The 12,008-nt window shown below is 40.2% G+C and overlaps 1 protein-coding gene across 12 annotated transcripts in view; it reads left to right on the plus strand.

Moving 5' to 3' along the window:
• CFAP20DC (CFAP20 domain containing) overlaps nucleotides 1-5,893 on the plus strand; it is a 68,558-nt gene extending 62,665 nt beyond the window's left edge. For 11 of the 12 annotated variants that reach the window (XM_053953703.1, XM_053953696.1, XM_053953700.1 and 8 more), the window contains one exon: nucleotides 1,412-1,740. In XM_053953703.1, the coding sequence (XP_053809678.1) occupies nucleotides 1,412-1,434 (23 nt within the window). In that variant the 3' untranslated portion in view covers nucleotides 1,435-1,740. Of the gene's footprint in view, nucleotides 1-1,411; nucleotides 1,741-5,258 lie in introns of those variants that run through there. The other variant, XM_053953704.1, reaches the window with a different exon arrangement.
• Nucleotides 5,894-12,008: the final 6,115 nt, after the last annotated feature.

Here is a 12,008-nt window from a genome sequence, read left to right on the forward strand (position 1 = left end):
AGAAAGACACTTCTAAATGTTCTTTCTGTAGTGCTGGTACTTGCCTTCTCATTGTTTTCTAACCTACTACTTTTTGGTTTCAAGTTTCCTTGTTTATGAATCTCAGCTCAAGGTAGCAGAATTTTCCATGTAGTATTATTTGCCTTTGCTGGAAGAATAACATGCAGTTGTTTCCTGGTGTTCTGGCTCAATACAGATTAACTCATGAAAAATGCATCTTATTTGTTAAAAATAAGGAATTTATGCTAACGGGGATGGCAAACCTGCGTAAGAAAGAACACAAAGACTAAACATTCTTATTCAGAGGCATGATTATACTTGCATAAGAGATACTTCTCTTATGAAGAAAAATTGCAGATTTAGCTTTAAATGAAATCTTAGTGTGATTTCCTGAGGACTGTTGTCACTGGAGTTACAGGCTTTTGCTTATTAATGCTGTTTGCTTAGAGAATGGTAAAGACCTTAACTGAAACTGGAAAGTCAACAACAGAATAAAGAAAATACCTTGTTTTCCTCAAATGCCCTTTTTCTTATCAGTTATCTTAGGAAACAGAGTAGAAGGATCATCATCATAGAGTCATCAAATCATAAAATGGTTTGGGCTGAAAGGGACCTTGGAGTCCAGATCCAGCCCCCCCTGCCATGGACAGGGACACCTTCCCCTCAACCAGGCTGCTCAAGGCTATGTCCAACCTGGCCTTGGACACTTCCAGGATAGACATGTGCATTTTTCTTCAGGTCTCAGGAAATCACTGGGAGCTCTCATAAATCTGACCCTTCTATTCTGGCTGTCCAAGGGGTAAAGATGTCTCAGTGATTTACTGTCTAAAATAAATTATGCCCCTCAAATTGGGAACATTTTCATAGACGTAGACTTGTAATTGTTTGTGACAGCAAAATTGTATTTTGCTGTCAGGAAAGGACCTTGCTTTGAAGAATCAAGTAATATGTTGTGTTAAGGGTCCTAAATAAGCCAAACAGAATAGAACAGTCATCCTTGAGCTATAGGCACATTGCATCAAAATTCATGAAAGGTCCCAGAGAACGTTTTTCATTAGTATTATAAAATTCAAGGATTGTTGCAGTAAACCTATAATTTTTGTAAATTTTTAATTGTGTTACTATCTTTAAAAAGCTTTTAAAAATAAGTATATTTGTATTTCTCCTGTTATCCACACTAGAATTTCCAAACTGTTTTGTGAATTGTTCCTAAACACATTTTCCTTTAAGCTGAAATATTTTATGCCATGTGTCTGTGATTGCACATTTGGAGAAGAGAAATTGTCTATATACCATAGCTTTTTATTTTGGCTTTTTATTTTTGTACCTTCATTCAGTCAAATTCTGACTCAGGTATATGTAGGATGTTTGTAATTTTGATAACTTCATACAGAAACTTTTCTATCTCCAGATACTCAAAAAACCCCGCTGTAACGAAGCGATCATTTCTCCAAGAAACAGGAGAGAGCAACAAAGCCATTCCATGACCTTCCCTCCCCAAACAGGACAGTTTGGATTTTTTCTGAACTACTGGACACCCCTGTCTATGAAAGTAGCAGAGAAGATGAAGTGCTGTGTGTGGTAAAGGCCTGTCAGATTAGATCATCCCCATCCAACATTAGAATCTGGGTATTTTACCAGATACCTTGGTTTAAAAAAATCCCGATGGACCATGGTAACTAGATGTTTTGGAGTATCATTTTTGAAAGAGGTGCTAAATATATTGTGTCCTGTGATATATCTCGAGGACTTTGGGAATTTTTTTTTCCTTATTCACTTCACTCAAGGTCAGTAATTTGTGTGGCAAAAGAGGTGGTTTACCACTGACAGTTATATACCAGATCTGAACAACAAACTGAATGCTCAAACGCATTCCAGAAAATTCTGCTGCCCTGCTTAGTCTCATCTTTTTTGGATTTTTCAATATCACATTAGAAAATTACTTATTCTCATGCTGGGAAGTGTCCCAAGATTATTTACTCTGTCTGTGCAGTTTTCTAGTGTTCCAAGTATCACAAGATAACAAAATCATATAATCAGCCCTGAAAATCTGCAATGAATCATAATGTATTCCAGATAGGAATTTTATCTAAAAGTATCCTTAAAGAAAAATAGTATAGCATTAGTAAATGAATAAAGATTGATCAATTCTTATATTTTAAAAAAATCTTTAAGTTGAGGCTTAACTTTGGGAGGAAAAGTGATTCCTTTCTAAGAAAGCATTTCACTCTGTAGTTCCTTTCTTAACATTTGCACCATCCATTAGTTAAATGGTGAGATGCAATGAGAAATAGTCTTCTATCCAACAGATTTCCCAATACAATAAAAGGACAATTTAGATTCCTAAATACAATAAATGTCCATGGATTTTTCCATTATTGGGCACTGATGTTTCTGAGGTATATACAGTTTTGTTTATCTTGACATAGTAAGAAAATCTCCACATTAAGTGACCGTGACACAGCTATAAATGTTCTGGAACTTACTTTATGGTATCTTGGTCTTAAGACCAAGGGATAAGGTTATAAAAACTCTAGGAACCACACAGTCTTCTTTTTTGGGCCACAGCTGCTGACAGTATTCACATGGTAACCCTGCAGTACATAATTACAGGATAGATTTGAGCACTGTAGTTCAAGGATCACCTTGGAGAAAATATCAGCAGTGTTCTTTCCACCACACCATCTGCTGACAGCTGATCCAGTGCATTCACTTGCATCAGAGTCAGAATATGATCCATGTATCTTAAAGTGAGATTTGCTACAAGGTGTTTTGTAATATTAAAAACTAGAATATGATAAAAATATATTTCTGTGAAAAGGGAAACTGTTTATTTTAGTTCTCCAGACTGTGGTGACTATGTAAACACTGTTGACATAAACCAAATAACAACACGGTTATTTGTACATTCATTTCTGAGTTCAGAAAAAGCTGCCACATGCCTGCCTGTTCTTTGTCATCTGGGTTTAGACATCTTGATCAAGTCTTTTTTCAGAGAAACAATAGCTCCCCTGATGTCAGTGGGACAGCATTTCATTTAATATAACAGGTATTTACAGGTACTAGCTACCTTCAGTCTTCTTTCAGCTCAACAAAAAAAACACTCATCCCTCTGTAATGCATATCACAGACCTCAGTTTTCATTTAAAATCAAATTATTTTCTCACTTAAAATACCATTTAATTTTTTAGTGATTTAGGAACAAAAGCTTTGATTTTGCTTTCACCATGAGATGCAAATTAAACTCCAAAGAGGTTTTTTCATGCAATTCTGAGCAGATTCAACCCCAAAAGTGTGGGTGGTGGCAAGATGAACAACGATGGAAATTTTCTTTGAAAGTGACCTGTTGGCCAGTTAATTTGGCCACAAGCACTTCTTTCCTATATATGGTCAGGTTGCCCAGAATGTACCACTTGAAACAAGAAAGACATTCTAACCTTCTAACACAGCCATTACATACTATTGGAGTCTTTTAGAAGAATATAATTTAATTTAAGTAGTAATTTATCTTCTATTTAGGAAAAACAGCAATGAGATTTTCATATGTCTGCTCAGAACGGAATACTCCATCCTGCCGCTGGAAATTTGTTGCAACACCTGGGAATGCCTTATAATGCATTGGGGGTCTTGTGAGCTGCTAAAAGAAAGAAGCCTGACTTTAAAAACAAGATAGGTCTAGAAAACGAAGTTCTCCTTTTGGTCACATGAAAATACACACAGGGAATTATTGATATAAAGGTATAAATCCAACTAGTCCTGGATGCAATATCATCCTGATTTGATATGAATTCAAGACACACAGGGAAAGATGTATACCTCTGATGGGGCTGAAGATTTTCTTTTAACTCAAACCAGGGAGTATATTGAGTGGCCAGCTCCAAGGTAAAGAGGGAGGGACATTTAAGCTTAGGGGAGAAAAGAGAATAATTTTAAAGTGAAGCATAGGCACTGGAAAGCAAAATAATAAAAGGAAGAATTCAGTGGAAATAACAGCATTATTTCAGGTGAAATTGTAAGGCTGTGAGGGAGTGAGGCATGAACACCATTTGCTTGTGTACTGTGATCTGAAATGGAGAAAAAGATATTCAGTCCTTCCCCTTCTTTCTGCACTGCATCACTCTTCCGAAGAGCTGTCCAATGAAAATATCCCTGTTGACCTCACTTAGTTTCCTAGGCCTGATGAAGCACCCACAGCAGGCAGGGAAACAATTTGGCTTTACCTTCTTATCCTTGGTTAGAGTGAAGGACAGCTTCTTTCTGATGGTATTTGTTAGATGCTACTGAGGAAACAAAACTGACATCTAAAGGGATGAAGTGCACACTTTTGTATGCATCAAATGCACCAAGTTCCTTTCTGGCCTCCAGATAATGTAACCTATATATTGCTGTGTGATCCTGGCTGTAAATGGACTCTGGGAGTTGTGAAACCATTGCTGTTTGCATAACAGGCCATTACTTGTCATGGAGCTTTAGGGTGTGCAAAGCACTCAATATTAGCAGGCTGAGGATGCAATGAACATTTATGATGAAATTCAAGATACAGATTGCATGCAGCTGTGAATGATCTCCTATCAAAAAGCTGTAGATCATATGCCTTAAATTTAGCTTAGATGAAAGACACACAGGTTCAGAAAAGAAATTAAAATATATAAAGCATCTGTAAGAAAAGCCTGTAGAGCTTTATCAGTGTATTTTAGACTAAAGATTCATTTCAATTACCTGAAAATTTTCTTGCATTTTATATAACTTTATACAAGCTAGATTTAAAATTTTTATTGTCTGGAAGAATCTTTTTTCCTCTCCGATATTGAAAGCTCTTTTGCACAGATTTACCTATCCTGGATATTTAGGTGACATATTGGATACCAGACATCCGAATTCTTTTGTTCTTACAGGCCTTAAGTATGCACTGACTGTGTTTGTTCAAGCTAAAAAATTATTAAGAAGGTTATTGAGGGAAATACCACTGAAGAATACTTTTATCCACTATTAGTAAAGGTACTTTTGGTGAACTGCTCCAATGAACTTTGAAAAGTCCAGTTGTTGAGCAAACTCCAGCTGACCTCATTTCACCTCAGTTGAGTACAAGTCTTCAGAAATAAAATAAAAATGTGAATTGCTGTTATCTTGAAGGCAACAATTCAGAAGTCAGAAGATTATACATTTGAAAGCAAAATTCTCACATCTGACAGAAAGATATTTCCATGTTATTGTTTGAGGGAAGAGTGATTTATTCTTACTTTCTTCACTTTACAAAGGTGAAGATCACCCCAGTGCTGAAGAAGATGAGGAAGTTTTGACTCTTTTGTATGATCCATTTCTGAACTGTTACTTTGACCCGAATTCTGGGAAATACTATGAATTGGCATAGTCAGAACATCAGAGGATATTATTTTGTATTCATAGTATCTTCTGACTTCTTGCAAAATCTGACTGAGCCATATAATTTATTCTATAACTTAAATTAAACAATAGTTTTGCAACCAAATTAATATATTTGGAAAACTGTGTCTTATTTTTATAGCTTGTAATGCAGTGGAAGATCACATAGCATAAAAGTTCCTTGTGTCTAAGACAGTTATTTGCTAGTCTAATTTATTTCCAATATTCACAGCTTCCATATAAAAACAAATGAAACTGAATCAAGAAGGTTGGTGGTGTTTATGTGTAAATCATAGCTTTACTCAAATAAAAAAAAATTACTTGTTTACTATGTATTTTGTGAGATGCTGAGGGTATCAGCTGCTGTCAGCTCTCCTCCTGTAACAACACAGGGCTGAAAGTGGTGAGGGATTGGCCAACACTCCAAAACTGGAGTTTTGTTTCAGGTAAGGCAGGGAGGTGTGTACGTGGTTCGTGTGGGAAGCTGTGCTCGGAGGGCAGGTCCAACATGTTTGTATGAGGTTCTCCACTACACCTGGCAATAAAATAATGCAATTCATTTAACACATCTGTATTGGGTTTCAGTATAGTTTTCAGTGAGGACCCTAAGTTCCAGCTTGGAGTTTTAAATTGCCTGCATCACTGTGCATTTTGCTTTTATGGTATGTAAATAACTCTTCTGATCATAGAGAAAGAATACAGATAAAGAGCAGAACATATGTAGCATTTGAAAATGAAATCACTATATAAAATTAATCAAATACCATGCATGTATTTTATTATTTTATTTGTTTTATTTATTTATGGATTTATTACTGTGCATGGATACTGTGTAGTGTTCTTTGATCTAAAATCCAGTTAACCTGACCCTGATTTTTCTGGCTGCTGCTCAGCCCCGAGCTGTGCCCAACACTGCCAACCCCAGAGCAAGTGCAGTGCTGCTTGCCAAGAGCATCCCCCAACCAACAGGACACTTGTCTAAAGGGTAAATAAATCATTGAAACACCAGCTGCCAGGTATAGGAGAAAAGGTGTTGCTTAGGAGTTGTCCATGACACAAGAAGTCCAAGGAGTTTTGTTTTAATGGAGTTGAGTCAGTGGAAGAGCTCTGGAGTCCAGCAGTTCAGTACATAACACTTCCCTGGAGACAGCTGAAGGGAATGTGAAAGTCACATGGCAAAAGTGATCTATAGGCATTTCTGGTGATTCTTGTCCTAAGTTTCTACTTGATTATATCCAGTGCTATCTCACTGTAATTATTTTCAAGCTGACTACTCAGTGAATTTTTAAGAATAATGTATTTGAATGTCATAAAGCAAGCTTAGTAAGCTCACTGCGAGTGATTTAAAATTATATGCCTGTAAATTATATGTAATTGTAGATCCCAGTTAATGAATATCCTAGAATCAATTGAAAATGCAGTTGTTAATAGTGGCTTGGCATAAGATCAGATTGTGTATTTGGCTCTGTGGCAGGTACAAACATATCATCACAAATTGATTCAAGGAAGAGTAGCACTGAAATCCACAGGAAGACAGATACTGCACTGAGATAATTTATTTACCCTGCCTTAGCCAGAAAGATTTGTACCTGTTCTTGCTAATGCCATAATCAGTTTAAAAGTTCAATGAAATCATAATTTTGACTTTCAAAAATCAGATGCTGGCATGTACATACTTGTGCATGTCTGGCCATTTTAGCATCATTTAGTGATCAGGACCACATTCCCTCTGTGTGTGGCAAGGGTATTTAAAATATGTTATTAATTTTCTTTCATAGCCACATGTCTCACAGGAGAGGTCGGGTGTCCCAGGGCACCACTGTGAGTCCACACTGGGTCCCTGATGCATCTGAGGTAGCCACTCTCTTGGGAGAAAAGAACCCAACTAAATTCTGGCTGTAAACTGGTGTCAGAGGGATTGTCTGCCAGCGCCTGTCTGTGCTTGTCCTGGCGTCACAGCAGGCAGTCACTGACCTGTCACACACTGAAGTGCACCAGTAGGCATCCAAGCTTGGGCAAAAGGGAGTCCTTGGAGATTCCACACTCTTATCCCCATTGCTAAGGAGCTAAGGAGTCAGGTGAGTAGTGACAGTAGGTTCAGGTTCAGGGTGAGTCTGTTGTTCCCAGCTCATAGTCAAGTACAAACAGAATCTGTTTTCTTGTCATTAGCACAGTAGTATTTTGTAAGTAAGCAGCTGTAACCTGCTTTTCAAAATCAGCAGTTTGGGATCCTTGCCCTTTGTGTTCTAGTTAGCAGCTTTATGTCTGCAGCCTCCATGGGGATTGATTGCCATGATGCTGTGAACAACACCTCTGGCTTGAGCAGCACGAGAGGCTCACAAGGGCTCTGAGTTTTGCTCACAATGTTTTTCTTAATCATCATCCTGTGAACCTCAAACTAAAGCACTGCTGACACACAGCAGGTGCTTTGTTGAGCCAATTTGTCAAAGCCAGCAGTTATGGCAAGTGATGAGGAACACAGAGATTTGCTCTTAGCAGTCATGTGCAATGTTTGAGGCCACGAGAATCACACAGTTTTCACTAGAGCATGCTTTCCAACAGGTAAAAATACCTGTGTCTGAGCATAAAGTTTCATAAATGAAACTGCAGGGATTTATTTCTACAAACCTGGCATCAGTTATGATTTTTGGGAACTGAAATTTTGAAAAGCAGTAAATTTTAGTAAGGCTTCATTAATGTTCCTTGGGCCTGCATTAAAAATAGAGGAATTGAAGTTAGCTTGGTGGAACTGCTGGAGTCAGCAGATCAAAAGTCAACCAATTGGTCTCTCAGGCCTTTCTATGTTCCTTACACATGTGAAATGTAACTGATACCTTTGCTTTCTTTCTGCTTGCTAAGAAACAGTCAACCAGCTTTCAGATAGTTCAGAAGTAAGAAGAAATCTTTAAAATACACTTTATTGCTTTAAAACACAGCCCAGAGCAGCAGTGTGTTTCTATATTGCTGGAATGATTCTCCTCATCTCTCATTCTTTTTGTCTTACGTCCATCTACCATGGTTTTCTCCAAAGTCCACCCAAATTATCAGGTTTCAGCCTTCAGGTGTCTGTGGAGAGCAGCAGCACTGAGGTGCAGATCACTGACAGCCTGGTAGCTTGTGGTACCACGTGGACTCCTCCCAGCAGCTCTCAGACTTCATAATCCTGCAGTGCTGTACCCAAGTGTTGTCTGTACCTGAGCCTCATTATGCCAAACAAAGAACACACTCTGTCCTAAGGAGCTTACAGTAAGAAATCAATATTGATTTTTCTCCTCTGCTGCCTGTGTTACTAGGTGAGAAAATATGAAAAGTCATGCTTTATTATTCACATATTCTTCTGCCATAAAGCATTCTGTTCAGAGACTCATCCTCTAAACACTGAGTCAAGTGGCAAGGAAACACAGGCTGTAAAATCCTACAAAATAATTTTGCATAATGCATTTCATATTCTATTTTTTTTTCTATGGGGTATTTACTTTTTTTCAAAAAAGGGTTTAATTTTTTAAGCAATGGGCTACATGTAAAATGAAAAGACAATCCAGTCTTTCCTATGTGATATTGCTGATAATCACTGCTTTTCTCATGGTTACTATAGAAACTTGGCATCCTTATCTGCCACCTTTTTTGGCATCTTGAAAAAAACTAATTCATTTCCCTGATAAACTGAAAGCTTGGCTTCACGATACCCATGGGAATATGTAAGTGTAACAACAATATTTGTCATTTCTTCTTATTTGGTGTTTAATTTGCTCATTAGCAGCTGTAGAGGCATTTCTGACTGTGATGTTCAGGGATCCTGCTGCAGGCATTGTCACCAGCACAAATGCAGAAGTCCTGGATGAAACCCAGGAACAGCTGTGAGCTCCCAGGGGCTCACATGTAGCAGCCCAGGATGCAAAGACCTGAGTAGGATTTTGCTCCTATCACACCACTCTAAAGCAGTTCTGTCTCCAAGTTTGACGGTTTTCAAGCACACAAATAATCTGTGAGCATTAAACTGCATGGTAAGAGTGATGACGAAAGTTCCTGTGGTAAATCAGTGGTGAATCAACAGCCTTGTGATGCTTTTAATCCCTTTCCAAGTATGTGCCATCCAGTCTGCATGGCAGATGACAGTGGGCTTGGGCTGGAGATGCTGAGGAGCTAAGACACATTTTTGGAGGTGAGTACAAGGCCAATGCAAACACCAAGTGTCCAGCTGAGCACGGCTCCCCAGCCGTTTCACACTTCTTTTGTTGAAAGGGCACCAGAATTTTGCTTGTAACAAAGGTTGTTCTTCTAGTTCTGTCAAAATGTGGCCCAGATGGGTCCCTCTGCTTACACAGCCCCTGCACTGGTGTCCTTCAAGAACTCTGCACAGAAATTCCCTCAGCACTGGAAGAGAAAGGAGATGTCAACACCTGAACAGCTGCTTTTGGCTCCCGGCCATCAGGCACAATGGTCCAGCGTGGGCTGCAGGGGGCAGAACATCCTGCTAAAGTCATTCGGTGATCCATCCCTGCAGCTGTGGCAAATCCAGCAGATCTCAGGGTTTTAATTTGTTATCATGTTCTTTCACCAGGAGTTTTGAAGAACAGACAGGTTTGAAAGATTACAGAAACGGGTTACAAAACAGCAGAAGAAAAATGCTATCATGAGCTATTAAATAAAATGCAATTTTACTTTTCCTTGTGAGTGGAGTGCTCCTGGGGACTAACACTGTGTTCTCATCCCAATCCTCACAGGTATCCTCACCTGGCCACTTCCAGACAAGAGGTTCAGGCTATGCCAATAGTGGGTTCTCTGCACTGACCCATAGAGCAACAGTAAAATACTTTTCATAAAGAAACCCAACGAGGCTCCCAGTACAAACTCCTAGCGTACTTCAAAAGATGTTTACATTAGACTGCTTAGGGGGTTTTTTGATGAAAAAGTTTATTATTGGATGATTGTGCATTTTATCTGCATGGGAGACCAAAAAACCCGAGGTCACAGAAATTACTGACGTTATTTCAGAGCACTGCATATTTATTAGACCATCTGCTGCTGCAGCACTCAAGGCAGAAACCTTCATACAGGCAATCTATTCACAGCTACTGTTTTACCACCTGATGTGCAAAATATCAAAGCTCTGGATGCATTTATTACGGCACTGAGGAATTTTCTAATGAATACATAAAGCTCAGCAAACATCCCATGCAAGAGTTTCCTGCACATTAGGCTGCTGTTTTCTCACTGGGGTTTGAGAGAAGCCTCTGAGGAGGAATACCATTGTGTCAATGCTCTGAAATGTTAGTAGGGTAAAACTGAGTCATTCCAACTGTATGCAGGCATATCCTTGCATGGGGCTGCCCATCACACTGCAGGGATTGAGCAGAGGAAAACAGGGATGGACAGGGGCCGTGTGGGAGAGTCTGGACACCATGGAGGGCTCCTGCCATCCTCAACAAACTGCTGCTCCTCTGCAGTGCCACACAGCTCCCCCAATGCATCAAGGGTCCCAGGGTGCCCAGTCCCAGTGCTGCCTTCTCTGGGGTGATACCAAAGAGGCCAGAGCTGAACACTTGCTGTGAGACCCCCCAGATAGGAGCCCAGGGCATCATGTCCTGAGCAGCAAACAAGAGATGTTATTATGAGGAATGTGTTTTATAAAAAGACCCTTCCCCTCTGCACACTTAGAGCCAGGCTGGGACTCTACACTCAGCCCAGTGCAAAGCATGAAGAATCCTCCACCTCTGTCTGAAACAGCTTCATCCTGCTATGGGTACCTGCCATGGCAGTGGAGCTGGGGGTGCTGAGGCAGCTCCTGGCAGCTCATGGTGTCATGGATGCATTGCAGTGCCCGTGCTGTGCATTGCACCCCATTAATATGATCTGTAAATCCTCACGTGCCAGTAGCAGGAAGTGTCTGGTCAGTCTGTAAGGTGCTCCAAGGACTCATCTTTTACTGATATCTCCTGTTAACTTCCAGCTCACAAGCAAACCAACACATGGCAGGGTCTGAGACAGCCAGGAGAAGAGTGTCAGATCACATGGATCCATCATCCCATCTCCTGCTGCCACTTCCCCTCCAGAGCCACCTAAGAGCTACAGACACACAGATAGAAGGTATTTAAGGTATTTATACCTTCCTCCACGTGAAACAGGGGGCTTGATATCATTTTGTGCACTCATCACCTTGAAGGTCATTGTGGGAACACTTTGCCACTGTTGCAGGTAAATGATGTTTAAATGGGAATGAGCTATGTGTAGTCAAATTTACAGCTGGGCTCGTAGCACTGAGTGCCAGGCAGAGTCCTGGGGCTGCACCACGGTGCTGCTGCCATTGCCTGTGGCAGGGCACTGCACCCAGCCCTGGTGTGGCTGCTGGCCCAGGGGAGCTGCTGCCCCAGCCCCACTCCCTGGGACATGCCTTTCTCCTCCTTGGGCTCTGCTGGCTCAGACCCCATCCATGTGCACCCTGAGCCCAGAAAATCTTGGTGACACACATTTGTAGGGCTCTGCATAAAGAACCCAGTGAAATAAGGATAAGGGTGCTAATTCATGAATTTGCTTTCCCTTCCTGGTCCTCTGACACCTCCAGCTCTGCAGCCCTCTCAGCAATAAACTCAGTGCCAGGAGATTAAAATGTACAACTACATGGCACC

This window comes from Vidua chalybeata, chromosome 12 (assembly GCF_026979565.1).
Source record: "Vidua chalybeata isolate OUT-0048 chromosome 12, bVidCha1 merged haplotype, whole genome shotgun sequence".
Classification (NCBI taxonomy): domain Eukaryota; kingdom Metazoa; phylum Chordata; class Aves; order Passeriformes; family Viduidae; genus Vidua; species Vidua chalybeata.